Below are 15,563 nucleotides of genomic sequence, written 5' to 3'. Positions count from 1 at the left end.
GCTAGAGGAAGAACGACCAAGATCAATCTCGTTCGCCTTCTGACATCCTGGTAGTCACACGATATAACTTCTGGACTTGGGAGGGCTGAGAATCAAAGCACGGTGGAGCGGCCAGAAGAGGCCACGGTAAGTTTAATCTGCGGAATCCTTGTGGGTCAGGATGAGCAGGAGTTCTCACCCCCCCCACCCCCACCCCCCAGGCCCAGCGAAGAGTCCTTGAGCCTCCTCCAGCCCCCGGCCTTGCCTCTCTCTCACAATGCCAGCCATCGGCTGCCAGACCCCCTGCCCAGTGCCCTGTCATGATGGTTCAGGTGGATGTTAAAGACTTGCATTTATAAAGCACTTTTTACCACCTCATGATGTCCCAAAGTGCTTTACAACCAATGAAGTACTTTTTGAAGTGTAGTCACTGTTGTAATGTAGGAAACGCAGCATCCAACTTGTGCACAGCAAGATCCCACACACAGCAACGTGATAATAACCAGATAATTTGTTTTAGTGATGTTGGTTGAGGGATAAATATTGGGCCCCAGGACACGGGGGAGAATTGACCTACTCTTCTTCGAAATTGTGCTGTGGGATCATTAAATCCACCTGAGAGGGCAGACGGGATCCATTTCCCTTGCAGTTCTCGGGCTGCCCTCCCAATTTCCGCTCCCCCTCTCCCCCCTGCCCCCCCCACACTGGCCCTGGATTATTATAAATGAGGCCTGGGAGGTAAAATGGTCCGGGCCTCACGCTGACGTCCCCCGTGGGGGTTCCCTATCCGTCCCGCACCCCAGGCCGTCCTGAACGCATCCCCCAATTAAAATCAACCCCAAAGTCACAAATCCAGTTCAACAGCTTCACCAGTTTGGCCACAAGAGCCCAAAAAAAAAATTTAAAACAGAAATAGACAGTTTCCTAGAAGTAAAGGGAATTAGGGGTTACGGGAAGCGGGCAGGAAATTGGACATGAATTTAGATTTGAGGTTAGGATCAGATCAGCCATGATCTTATTGAATGGCGGAGCAGGCTCGAGGGGCCGATTGGCCTACTGCTGCTCCTATTTCTTATGTTCTTATGTTCTTAATTTCTCAATGAGGCCACAAGGTGCCATTCATGTCAACACCTCCGGAATGGAGGCGATCTCCTGCTTTCAATTCAAGCTACACGTTGAGGGTAATGCTGCCTTTCTGGACTATCAGATTGTGAGCATCGCACACACTAACGTGCCTCATCTTGGCTCTAAACGTCGCCTTGGTTCAGTTGGTAACACTCTTGCCTCTGATTCAGAAGGTTGTTGGCTCAAAGCTCCATTCCAGACGGGAGTGCTGCATTGTCAGAGTTGCTGTACTTTAGGTAAGATATTAAACTGAAGCCCTGTCATGATGGTTCAGGTGGATGTTAAAGACTTGCATTTATAAAGCACTTTTTACCACCTCATGATGTCCCAAAGTGCTTTACAACCAATGAAGTACTTTTTGAAGTGTAGTCACTGTTGTAATGTAGGAAACGCAGCATCCAACTTGTGCACAGCAAGATCCCACACACAGCAACGTGATAATAACCAGATAATTTGTTTTAGTGATGTTGGTTGAGGGATAAATATTGGGCCCCAGGACACGGGGGAGAATTGACCTACTCTTCTTCGAAATTGTGCTGTGGGATCATTAAATCCACCTGAGAGGGCAGACGGGACCTCGGTTTAACGTCTCGTCTGAAAGACGGCACGTCGGTCGCTGGAGATGCATCCACCTGCCCCATGATAATCAGGTGCCCTCCCACCGACCCACAACCTCCAGCCACAAGGTCTACAACCGCACAGCTGGGTGTTTTCATAGTCCCAGTGGATGAAATTGTTTGCGGCTACAACTCTGCTTTGCTGAAATGCTTTGCTCTGGTGGAAAAAAGGTTGAGCGCAAAAATTTTACTCCCTAAACCTCTCTCTCCTCCTTTAAATCACTCCTTAAAACCTACCTCTTTGACCAAGCTTTTGGTCATCTGTCCTAATATCTCCTTATGTGGCTCGGTGTCAACACTGGTGTCTTGGGACCTTTCATTACATTAAAGGCGCTATATAAATGCAAACTGTTGTTGTAGTGGGTCTTTGAACCCATAACCTTAAGACTCAGAGGCAAGAGTGCTACCCACTGAGCCAAGGCCTGATAAAATGACAGATAAAGCTAAATATTCCTTCATCCAAGAGCAGATTATGATTCCCCTCCCAACAAATGGTCTTATAGAGATGAAAGTCCTCGAAAGATGTAAATAATTAACTCAATAACGGTGGGAAACAAGTCATGGTTAATTGCAGTGTTTTATTGATCTCTCCTTTCCACTAAGTCCCTGCAGGATGAAGACAGGCATTATACAGAGCAAGAAAATTATGAAAACACACAGCAGGAAAGAGAGAAGACAAGTTAGTCTTTCAGGTGACCCTTTGTTAGAATTCTATTCCAAAATCAGTTGCATGACAACAACAACAACTTGCATTTATATAGCGCCTTTAACGTAGTAGAACGTCCCAAGGCGCTTCACAGGAGCAATTATCAAACAAAAACTGACACCGAGCCAGATAAGGAGACATTAGGACAGGTGACCAAATGCTTCGTCGCAGAGGTAGGTTTTAAGCAGCGTCTTAAAGGAGAAGAGAGAGGCGGAGAGGTTTAGGGAGGGAATTCCAGAACTTAGGGCCTAGATGGCTGAAGGCAAGGCCACCAAAAGTGGGACGAAGGGAGGGGAACTACAGGACAACTGCCTCTGATTTTCTCACCCATTCTATGAAGAAGCATCTAAGCTCCATTCAAGGCCTCCCTGTTGCACCACACTGAGACTGGGTGCTGGGTGTATGTGCTAACCTTCAAATATCTCTCTGAGGGGCTCCAATGTATTGAACCATTAAGTCACCTAGAACCTTCTTATTGGCACAGAAATACGACAGTTAAAGTAATAGCTGGGCTCCCTCCCAATACTCATTTATTTGTTTTCGCCAGAAAAGGCAGCTTCATTCGGCAAACCCAACCATCCTATGAACATAAACTTAACCTTATGCATGAACTGATAGGGTTAGCATGGCTCAGGGTTAACAATGTATGAGTTGTCCAAAGTACACTCCTGACCTCTGCAAAGGAAAAACACTACTCTGACAGACTGAACAAATGCATCTGATTTGCCCTCCCTTACGGTGAAGAATATATATATAGTTCAGGCTAAACCACAAGTACTTATCTCGCTTCCCCTTAAAGGCATCTATGCTATTCGCCTCAACTACTCCTTGTGGTTGCAAGTTCCACATTCTAACCACTCTCCGAGCAAAGAGGTTTCTCCTGAATTCCTTATTGGATTTATTAGTGACTATCTTATATCTATGGCCCCTATTTTTGGGCTCACCACAAGTGGAAACATTTTCTCTACGTCTACCCTATCAAACCCCTTCATAATTTTAAAGACCCCTATCAGGTCACCCCTCAGCCTTCTCTTTTCTACAGAAAAGAGCTCCAGCCTGTTCAGTCTTTCTCTGTTCAGGTATCATCCTTGTTAATAGAGAGATCTAAAGATATGGTGAAAGGCTGCAGTAAATGTATCTGGCCTGATGTTAGGGGATCGGGAGCGAGTGTCGAATCCATTTTATACTCAAGTTAAAGCCTGCAGAACTTTGCAGTCTTCACACAGGTCACAAACAGCCTGGTCTCAAGGTTAAACAACACACAGATTACATTTAAATCTAAACTTTCTCACAAATTCATATATGGTCAGAGACTAACTTACCTGTAGTGCAGCCACAATAGATAAAAACCATGTTTTATTAACCTAAACACCAGCCTTGGGAACAAAGACGGCAGAATAGAAAACCTTGGGTGATGGATGTTTAGAGTCTGGACTTCTTAATAAAGGCTGGAATCTCTCGATACCTTTATATTGTCCTGGTGTTTCTGGATATCTTTATATTGTCCTGGTGTTTCTGGATACCTTTATATTGCCCTGGTGTTTCTGGATATCTTTATATTGCCCTGGTATCTCTAGATACCTTTATATTGTCCTGGTGTCTCTAGATACCTTTATATTGCCCTGGTGTTTCTGGATATCTTTATATTGTCCTGGTGTTTCTGGATACCTTTCTATTATCCTGGAGTCTCTAGGATATTCAATATTGTGCTAGATTCTCCAGGATTCCCAGGTAGCTTGGCTGTCAAAAAAGCATAGGAGACCCTTGACTTTATAAATAGAGGCATAGAATTTAAACCTTTGTAAATCACTGGTTAGGCCTCAGCTGGAGTATTGTGTCCAATTCTGGGCACCATAATTTAGGAAGAATGCCAAGGCCTTAGAGAGGGTGCAGAGGAGATTTACTAGAATAGTACCAGCAATGAAGGACTTCAGTTATGTGGAGGGACTGGAGAAGCTGGAATTGTTTTCCTTACAGCAAAGAAAGTTAAGAGGAGATTTGATAGAGGTGTTCAAAATCATGATGGGTTTTGATGGAGTAAATAAGGAGAAACTGTTTCTAGTGGCAGGAGGGTCGGTAACCAGAGGACACAGATTTAAGGTAATTGGTAAAAGAGCCAGAGGTGAGATGAGGAGAAATTTTTTTACGCAGCGAGTTGCTATGATCTGAAATGCACTGCCTGAAAGGGCGGTGGAAGCAGATTCAATAATAACTTTCAAAAGGGAATTAGATAAATACATGAAGGGGAGAAAGCTGCAGGGCGATGAGGAAAATATGGGGGAGTGGGACTAATTGGATAGCCTTTTCAAAGAGCCGGCACAGGCATGATGGGCCGAATGACCTCCTTCTGCGCTGTATGATTCTATGATTCTAAGTCCTGCCAAAAAATAATGAGTGCCGATAGCTTTACTTTGGGTTCTGCGATACTCGGGGAACCTGGGACAGCAGGAGGGGTCTCGCACGGTGTAAAAGCACCGATTGATTCTGGTGTCAAAGAGCCTGGGATATGGAAGATACTGAATGCATAGGAAAAATCGGCTTTAAATATGACAGAAAGAAACTGAGACGATGGGTGACTGCGATTAACCTGCACTGTGTTCTGCTGGTATACTGTAGCACCAATGAGTATTACTGTACATGCTCTGTAAACTGATCATAGTGCTAACGCAAGGGGATATAATTTCAGCAGGCATTCCCTGGTGTCCTGCCATAACTTTGGCGTATAACAGTGTAAAGGACGGGAGTTTGGGGAGCCGCTGCAGGTACTCTACCTGATGAGTATTGCATTGGACTGAGTTAGTGCTCAGTATGTCAGAGCTGAAAAAATAAGCTTAGAAGGTCTTTGTATCAATGCAGTTGGAGCCACAATGTTTGACTGGGGTAGTAGTAACTTTAAGAAAAAGAAAACACTTGTATTTATATCGCGCCTTTCACAACCTCAGGACGTCCCAAAATTCTTTACAGCCAATGAAATACTTTTTGAAGCGCAGTCATTGTTGTGATGTAGGAAACGCAGCAGTCAATTTGTGCACAGCAAGATCCCACAAACAGCAATATGATAATAACCAGACAATCTGTTTTACTGATGTTGGTTGAGGGATAAATATTTGGCCCCAGGGCGCTGGGGAGAACTCCCCGGCTCTTCTTCGAAACAGTACCGTGGGATCTTCTACTTTCAGCTCAGAGGGCAGACGGGGCCTCGGTTTAACGTCTCATCTAAAAGAGGGCACCTCCCACAGTGCAGCACTCCCTCAAGCAAAGTCCTTTGAGGGAGCGTCAGCCTGGATTTTGTGCTCAGGTCTCTGCAGCGGGACTTGAACCCACGACTCTGACTCAGAGGTGAGAGCGCTACCCACTGAGCCACAGCTGATGCTGTCTTTCTTAGGGAAAGAAGTTGTCCCCATAATCATGCTCTCAAAATTATCCCAAAGTGCTCCTCATCCAATAAGTCACTTCTGAAGTGCGGTCAGTGTTATGTAGGGATTTGCTAAAGGTACAAGGAGGCTGATTTTTCCAATCGGGCGCTCGCAGGGAGCGCTAATCAAGTAAACCTGTGGGATCAGTGGCCCTAGATTTCCTGTCCATACGTTTATATGAATGTTAAAAATCGGGCACTGGTTTCTCTCCCTGTGGGTGCCGCTCCACACTGGGGGAGTCCGAATGGAGTCAGCCGACTCGAAGCGAGTGCGTCCCATGTGGGTTTTACTCCAAACGAACACCATTACATTAATAAAACGTCAGTAAGATACACCAAGAACCGAGGCAGAAAAGTCCCACGGTTATAATTTTAAACTGTTTATTTACCACTTTCAAAGCACATTTTCATGCACTAAAGATATTATAGCAATTCACAGCAGTTTAAAACCCGTCTCATCACTTGCAGTCTGCTTCCTCGAAAGTAATGCAACAGAACATTGTAAGAAAGTGGTTTGTGAATGCAGGCTGAACCAGTGAATGCGAACAACACATGACGGTTGGCTTAACAGAAGCAGATACCTCCAATGGGATCTGTGCACAGCAAAAACCTTTTCGACAAAGTAAAATGGGAAAATCAAACTGTGGGTTGGGGTACACAGGGATATGAAACATATCCCCAAACTAGCACATTCGTCAGTGCCAATCCGCAATCTATTAACATTTTAATTTTAAAGTGTCAGTGAATGTTGATAACACATCATGCACGGTTTTAGAATGTAGCATTATAATGTAGAAGGCGGTTTGTAGTTTTGGACTAGAGTGGAACTGAAAAGACTATTAATAGTCTTTAATAAGGTCATTGCAATGCCATCTCAGTCACAATCATTCAATATTTACCATCATAATTCAGCATGCAATACATCAACCCACCGTTTATATTGTATTAATGGCTGCACAGATTTGTGATTAGAAATGGCAGAATTGCAAGCCCCCCCCCAAAAAAAAAATCATCCGATTATGCTTAGTGTTTAATCATTGATATGTTAAAACCATTAAAAACACTGCTCTGAGCATCAAACACCTTTTATGGACCATTCAAGTTCATTCTAAGCTGTTGCAAACTAGTACCCTCCGCACATTGTAAGCACTTGTCAAACTCTAACGAAAATCTACAATCGCATTCTGATCGGAGAACACAGAGGGAGAAGAGAAACGAACGATTCGCAATGCACGTTGTGGTGGACGTCATTACTTCTGGGGTAAAATATTCTTTGAGTCCATGTACGAGTCTATGATATTCAGAGGCACTCCCTGTAGCAAGAGCTCATGAAACGTGAAGCCACCTAAAATGGTATGAAAACAAGGGTTAATTTTTCAAAAGGACAGGCCTGGGTGTGGAAAATAGCTTATTCAGAAATTGTCCACAAAATCAGACGTTGAAGTAAAAATGCTCAGGATTCAATGCTTTTTTTTTAAACAAAGAATTACATAGAATTTACAGCACAGAAACAGGCCATTCGGCCCAACTGGTCTATGCTGGTGTTTATGCTCCACCTGAGCCTCGTCCCATCCTATTTCATCTAACCCCATCTGCCAACCTTTTTACTTAAAAACTTTTTCTAATTCTTTAAAACAAAATCGTTCAACCAGACCATTTACAACTTTTGCAATTTAACAGCTTAGTAACATTTTAATATTTTACTACTTCTGGCAGTTTTTTTCCCCATTAAACTGTCTTCATTGTTACATCACCAAACAGCAGTGATTTTAATCTTCTGCTTGTATCATCACAAACAGATTTAATTAAAACTCACTGATATGCAAATTTGCTGATTAGGTGCATCAACAGAATTGTTAAGTTTCCTCAGGTTTCTCAAGTTTCTACCTACCTTGAGTCATTGTAGAATTGATGGTCAGATTTTAATTGTGATGCTTGTGACAAAGGAAAATGATGGGTAGACTATCTGTACAATTTACATTAGCAGATTATAAATGGGGCCAGGAGTTTGAAATGGAAAAGTTGACAGGAAAGAAAGAACTTGCATTTCTATAGCACCTTTCACATCCTCAGGACGTTCCAAAGCACTTCACAGCCAATGAAGTACTTTGTGAAGTGTAGTCACCGTTGTAATATAGGAAACGTGACAGCCAATTTGTGCACAGCAAGCTCCCACTAACAGTAATGGGACAATAACCAGATAATCTGTTTTACTGATGTTGGTTGAGGGATAAATCTTAGCCAGGTCACCAGGGTGAACTCCCCTGCTCTTCTGCAAATAGTGCCATGAGGTCATTTACGTCCACCTGAGAGGGCAGATGGGGCTTCGGTTTAACGTTTCATCTGAAAAACGGCACCTCCGACAGTGCAGCATTCCCTCAGTACTGCACTGAAGTGTCAGCCTAGATTATATGCTCAAGTCTCTGGAGTGGGACTTGAAGCCACAACCTTCTGACTCAGAGGCAGTGCACCTAGTCTTTAATATATCAATACAAAGATATGTTCAAAATGCTGCAATACTGTAGTTTTAGTTGAATTGATGGAGATTTTTGTGTGGCAAGATTCGTGTAAATGGGTATTATATTTAAGAATTACAGGCTAGAAATTGCTGCAGCAGGTATTAATAATTGACACTTAAGATATTGGTTGGGAATCCTTTGTCCACTATTTTAATGGGAGTATTAACCTGTTTTTAAAATTTGTTCTTGGGATGTGGGCGTCATTGGCGAGGCTGGCATTTATTGCTCATCCCTGGTTGCCCTTGAGAAGGTGGTGGTGGGTCTTCTTCTTGAACCGCTGCAGTCCGTGTGGTGAAGGTGCTCCCACAGTGTGTTAGGGAGGGAGTTCCAGGATTCTAACCCAGCGACGATGAATGAACGGCTGATACGTGTCCAAGTCGGGATGGTGTGCGACTTGGTGGGGGGGAGTTTGGAGGCGACGGTGTTCCCATGACGATGCTGCCTTTGTCCTTCCCGGTGATGGATGTCATGGGGGAGAGGGAGGTGGTGCCGTAGTAAACATTGGTGAGCTGCTGCACTGCACCCTGTGGATCGTGCACACTCCAGCCACGATGCACTGATGATGGCGGAGGGGGGGGATTAGATATTTTAAAGGAGACACTAATCAATTTATTTTGAACGTGTTAGCGCCTCCTTTAAAATAGTGGACTGAGGATTGCCATAACAATGGGTTAAGTGTTTGTCTTCTCATATTGCTGACAGATATTTCAGCAATATGAGAAGACAACCGTACATCTTTGAAATATATGTTTTCCTATTATTGGGAAACAAGGTGTAGGTCAAGGTTCATGATGCAGGACATCACCAGGTTGAAAAGAGTATGAAGATGAGTAAATTGGGAAGAAAGATCCCATCTTAAGTTTTAAAAGCCTTAAAAAAAAGAAGTAGGAGAAAGGAAAGACTTAAAGAGGTAAGGAGTTCCAAAGCTTTGAGGTTCTGGAAAGAATGAATTGGAGCAAGAGCCTTTATTGCACCATAATGAGGATGTAAATGTAAAGAGAGCAAAATTCACGGGGACAGTGACAATAGCAGAATTGGTGAAACAGAGAATGGAAAGGAAAACTGACAGAGAGAGGAGTCGGAGATCGGGGGGAAAGAAATCCTCTATCAGATGATGTCTTTTCTTGTATGTCATGCAGGAGAGAGATGCTAAAAGATATTTCCCAGATATGGGAACATTGTTCCAGTCTTGGGTGGATTTGGGCTTTTTGGAGATTGAAGTGGTGTTGAGGGGAGAAGCGTTTGACACAAAAGAGAAAATCAAGCTCATTGGAGGCAGCTCTATCACCCAAGGAGTTTCACTTGAGAACAGAAATCAGGAAGCACTTTTTCACACAAAGAGTAGTGGAAATCTGGAACTCTCCTCCCCACAAAGCTGTGGATGTTGGCAGTCAATTGGAGCTGTCAGGACTGAGATCAATTGATTTTTATTAGGTAAGGGGTGTAAAGGATATGGAGCAAAGGCAGGTAAATGGAGTTGAGGTGCAGATCAGCCGTGATCTAATAAAATGGCCGAACAGGCTCGAGGGACTGAATGGCCTCCTCCTGTTCCTAGGAGATGGTGAGGTCACAAACATTGATTGATTAAGAAGGAGCCATCGAGGGCAGACATGGGAGACGTTGGTTAGACTTGCAAGGAACATGAAGAAACGGTGAGCTTGAAATTCCATTGTACGAATGTTTAACACATATCTTCTCCACTATTTTAACACAGGTTTTCACCCATTCATTTCATGACAAGTTAATGGTTCTGTTAAAATAACAAAAGGAAGTGCCCGTGAACAGGTCGAGCATCCTTGTGCCAACGTTCACACAGCATAATTCGTAGGCATCAATCCATGAGGAATTGAGACCCTTTTCATTGTCACATTTAAAGGCAAGTCGATCAATATTTAACGATTCAGCCACTGCAAGGGTGGAGGAACGGGAGTTGCGAGCAATGAGATCGTGGGATCTGATTGAACTTGTTGAATGTACAGGATAGGATTGGACAATCGATAAAGAAGAAAGAACACAGCGACAGAAGGCAAAGCCATCGGACACCCGAACTGATGGGGAAAAGAGTCAGAGGACCAAAAAAAAAGAAAAAACTTGCATTTATATAGCGCCTTTCATGTACTCACGGAGAAGGGTGAGGTAATGCATTTGGGGAGGGCAAACAAGGCAAGGGAATACACAGTAAATGGGAGGATATTGAGGAGGAACAGAGGGACCTGGGAGTGCATATCCACAGATCCCTGAAGGTAGCAGGACAGGTAGATAAGGTGGTTAAGAAGGCATACGGGATACTTTCCTTTACTAGCCGAGGCACAGAATATAAGAGCAGGGAGGTTATGCTAGAACTGTATAAAAGACTAGTTAAGCCACAGCTTGAGTACTACGTACAGTTCTGGTCACCACATTACAGGAAAGATGTGATTGCCTTAGAGATGGTACAGAGGAGATTTATGAGGATGTTGCCAGGACTGGAGAATTTGAGCTATGAGGAAAGATTGGATAGGCTGGGGTTGTTCTCTTTGGAACAGAGGAGGCTGAGGGGTGATTTAATTGAGGTGTATAAAATTATGAAGGGCCTAGATAGAGTGGATAGGAAGGACCTATTTCCCTTAGCAGAGAGGTCAATAACCAGGGGGCATGGATTTAAAGGAATTGGTAGAAGGATTAGAGGGGAGTTGAGGAAAAAAATTCACCCAGAGGGTGGCGGGGGTCTGGAACTCACTGCCTGAAAGGGTGGTAGAGGCAGAAACCCTCATCACATTTAAAAAAATACTCGGATATGCACTTGAAGTGCCGTGACCTACAAGGCTACGGACCAACAGCTGGAAAGTGGGATTAGGCTGGGTGGCTCATTTTCGGCTGGCGCGGACACGATGGGCCGAATGGCCTCCTTCTGTGCCATAAATTTTCTATAATTCTATGCTTCAATCTCAGGACATCCCAAAGTGCTTCACAGCCAATGAAGTACTTTTTGAAGTGTAGTCACGGTTGTAACGTAGAAAATGCAGCAGCGAATTTACGCACAGCAAGATCCCACAAACAGCAATGTGATAATGACCAGATAATCTTTTTTAGTGATGTTGGTTGATGGATAAACATTGACCCTGGAAGCCGGGGAGAACTCCCCTGCTCCTCTTCGAATAGTGCCGTGGGATCTTTTACATCCACCTGAGAGGGCAGACGGGGCCTCAGTTTAATGTCTCACCCGAAAGACGGCACCTCCGACAGTGCAGCACTCCATCAGTACCGCACTGGGAGTGTCAGCTTGGATTATGTGTTCAAGCCTCTGGAGTGGGACTTGAGCCCACATCCTTCTGACTCAGAGAGCTACCCACTGAGCCATGGCTGACTCCTACATCTACACTCTCTGTATTACAGTACAGATAGAGATATTTGAGAGGAGAGCTAGGAACACAGCTTAGGTAGGAGACTTAATGGTATCAATAATATGGTGCAAAATAACCAATGAACAGCCTTGCTGAAAACCATATAGATCATGGATCAGCTCTGAACTTTCAAGGTGACGGATAATTTGAGAATTAAGCAGTTTCCATAAATTTAGAATGTAGTAGTGCAAGGGCAACAGTGGGGGTAGTTTGAAGGATAACTGAATTAGTGCTCCTGGAATAATCATGCGAGGTTCCCTGATTTCTATGCTCACATTCTCGACACCTGTGTATGGTGCACACAGCTCTCTGTGATGGGAGCACTAATTCATAAAATTTAGTCCAGAGTCATCACCCTTCTTAGGGATAGGGTGAACATGAGCAAATTTCTCCGAGGGAAATAAAAGGTGGATTAAAAAAAGTAAAGGGAAAGAGTAGCACAGGGGCTTGCATCTTGAGAAGGATGAGAGTGTAACCATCAGAACCAAAGGCATCATTGGAGTTCAGGGAATGGAATCCAATTATGCATCGGCTCAAGGGAACGGAATTGTGAGCTCCTGGACTGTGTTCTCCAGTTGCGGTGATAGCTCTTGGCAGATTTATATACAAGATGGCGACAGAGTTGAAAGAAAGACTTCGGGAACTCACGTTACAATGCTATCTTGTGGCCATAGCCTGCAACTGCACCGTGACAGTTTACCTAGCAAAATTGAATGGAAAATGTTGACATAGCAAATTTACAGCGGTAAACGATGGCCACAGAAGCGTGACAACAGACTTGTGGAGAGGATGTAAGATTTGTAGTAACCTATAGATGTAGAAAAAAGTAAAGAAAGCCTAGATAAACATACAGAACAATATTTCCTTTTCTTTCCCATCTCAGTGAAACAAACATGAGTTTTGAACAAAATACATCAGAGAGTTCACCACCTTACTGAGGACAGCAAAACATTTGAATCCAACTCCCGCCATTTGCAGCGATACATTACATGTTCCGCATAGTTTCCATGATGTTTTGTGTAAATAGTTAAGCTAGGTGCTAGAGATCGGCATTAGTTTCAATTAAATGTTAAAAGGGTGATGCAGATGATGGTATTACCATGTCAGCTCGCTCCATCAGCAGATACCTCATTATCCGTGACAATGAAGCCCTGGCCATACTCAATAATGTAACACAGTCGAACCAATTCTCCTCTCAAGTGCACAGGTGCAAGTACTAATGGTGCCAACGCAGAGTATCTGCTTGGCAGCAGAATGGGGTACAAACAGGGGGCGTGCATCTGCACATGCCCGTCGAGAATCCCGTGGGATTACTGGGGGTTACCCGACGCAGGGATTTATTGACTTTAAAGCTGGCGTGCCAAGTCACCAGGGAGCACGTTGGCATCCCGCATGACCCACTCATGGTCTGGCAAAGCAGCACAAGTTAACCATTTTTGGGCTGGTTAAGAAGGTCACCCTAGAGTTGGTATTAAAAGGCACTATCTTCAGAAAATAAATATTTGACAAAACCTTCTTTTTTTGTTTCTTTGCAACAGCGTCTTGATGTAAGAAAATGACAGCTCATCCTGCTTCCCAAACAGGTGAATGGGACCGGGCGGATAGCTCTTTCAGAGATCCCAGCACATGCATGATGGGCTGAATGGTCTCCTTTTGTGCTGTAAAGTTCTATGATTCCACACTTCAAACAACAACAAAAAAAAAACGGATGAATATTTTCTTGTGGAGAGGGGAGGGACCCCTTTAGAAGGTCACGTCATAAAATAAACTTTTTAAAAAAAAAACAAATTTGACAGCTGTCTTAGTCAGAGTAGGAATCTGAGGATCATTTCTAGACTATATATTGTTGTAAAAACAGCTTTAAAATTCTACAGTGGAAATTACCATCGGCACTGATCTCATCAGAGGAACATTGGAACAGGAGGAGGCCATTCAGCCCCTCGAGCCTGTTCTGCCATTCAGCTAGATCATGGCTGATCTGTATCTTAACTCCATGGCTCCGTAACCCTTACCTAACAAAAATCTATCAATCTCAGTTTTGAAATTTTGAGCTGCCCCCCAGCCTTGACAGCTTTTTGGGGGAGAGAGTTCCAGATTTCCACTCCCCTTTGTGTGAAGAAGTGCTTCCTGACATCACCCTTGAACGGCCCAGCTCTAATTTTAAGGTTACGCCCCCTTGTTCTGGATTCCCCCCCCACCAGAGGAAATAGTTTCTCTCTATCTACCCTATCGAATCCTTTAATCATCTTAAACACCTCAGTTAGATCACCCCTTAATCTTCTATACTCGAGGGAATACAAGTCTAGTCTTAACTCATTGGTGCCAATTTCCTCTCTGTGTAACTTGGACAAGGGCTCTGGCCTGGAACAGGTTAATGTCTGTCTTCAACTCGCACAGAGATGAATTTGGAATTGGCGCGTTAAGTGCTCGTTCAAGAACTGCAATCTCTGCGAATTATATTTCAGGAGGGCGTAAACATTTGCTTTTCAAAGGAGGGATGTGGTCACGAAGGCAACTTCTGACTTTTAAAACCCCCATTACACTTTAGCACTCTGCACCCTGCTTTGTGCCAACTTGGTCCGAACAAGAGGAAAATCAGGCTCAGTATGGCAAATGGGGTAATACATAAGCTTCATATGCTTTTTGGTTCATATGAAAGCTTACCTGGATGAACATATATAAATCACAAATCCTTACTGCGCAACTAAGGAGGAAAAAAGAGACAAACTGTCAGACTTCAGCAACATTGAATTGTCAGAACACACTACTGTGGAGGTAAGATGGAGCAGTTCTTTTGTTAACTCGAGTAGCACAGACAACCGACCAACATGAAATAAACACAGAAGCAGCATGGAGGGACTGGTAGAGAGATGCACTCAGACGTTAGGTTAAGGGCTTAAGCAGAGGTGCTAGGTTAAAGCATGCAACTGTGATCAAGAGAGGCTCAAGCAATCTTTATTTGTCAAAGAACCAGTTAATGGTGATAAGAAAAGATATAAACCTCTGGAAAGATGCAGCCAGTGGTTATACACTGTGCGTAAGTGCTGGAATTATCTTTAAGGACCGATTTCCTGAATGCACACTTGCTGCGGGCAGCCTCGCCCACACAGAGAACGTATCAGAAGATCGCGGGCATGCTCCGCACACCTTATGCCAGCCCTCTAGTCTATACTGAGGATAAGCAAAACCTTTTGGAAGTGTTAAAATTTGATTTGTCACTGAGGGGTAAGGAAGTCAACTCATCAACTGCACTGCTCTTGAACATTAAATGATTCTGAAGACTGGTGACTGTTTTAATGTCCCTTCCCTTTTCTCTGCCCACACCTATTGATTTTCATAAAGAATTCAAACAATTCCAAATGTTGGCGTCGGGAGGAGTCAGGAGTGCAGTGAGCCTGATGGTGTGAGGGAGCTGACATAGCAGACGTAGGTGTACAATGGTCGCTAATCTCTGAGGGAGAGTTGTTCTCAGGCGGCCAAAGCTCCTCACACAAGGAATTGGATAGAGTAGTTGGTGATGAGAATGAGCTCTATACCATTATAGCCCTATCCCCACTCCCAGTGTGGGTCACAGAATGGGCCTATAGTGTTATAGCCCTATCCCCACTCCCAGTGTGGGTCACAGAATGGCCCTATAGTGTTATAGCCCTATCCCCACTCCCAGTGTGGGTCACAGAATGGGCCTATAGTGTTATAGCCCTATCCCCACTCCCAGTGTGGGTCACAGAATGGCCCTATAGTGTTATAGCCCTATCCCCACTCCCAGTGTGGGTCACAGAATGGCCCTATAGTGTTATAGCCCTATCCCCACTCCTATTT

The 15,563-nt window shown here is 44.0% G+C and overlaps 1 protein-coding gene across 1 annotated transcript in view; it reads right to left on the bottom strand.

Moving 5' to 3' along the window:
- Positions 1–6,226: 6,226 nt before the first annotated feature.
- mybpc1 (myosin binding protein C1) overlaps positions 6,227–15,563 on the bottom strand; it is a 126,252-nt gene continuing 116,915 nt past the window's right edge. The window contains exon 31 of the mRNA XM_067999993.1: positions 6,227–7,187. Within this exon, the coding sequence (XP_067856094.1) occupies positions 7,093–7,187 (95 nt within the window). The 3' untranslated portion in view covers positions 6,227–7,092. The remainder of the gene's footprint in view (positions 7,188–15,563) is intronic.

This window comes from Heptranchias perlo, chromosome 18, assembly GCF_035084215.1.
Source record: "Heptranchias perlo isolate sHepPer1 chromosome 18, sHepPer1.hap1, whole genome shotgun sequence".
NCBI classification, from domain to species: domain Eukaryota; kingdom Metazoa; phylum Chordata; class Chondrichthyes; order Hexanchiformes; family Hexanchidae; genus Heptranchias; species Heptranchias perlo.
This window is presented reverse-complemented; position numbering and strand designations above follow the sequence as displayed.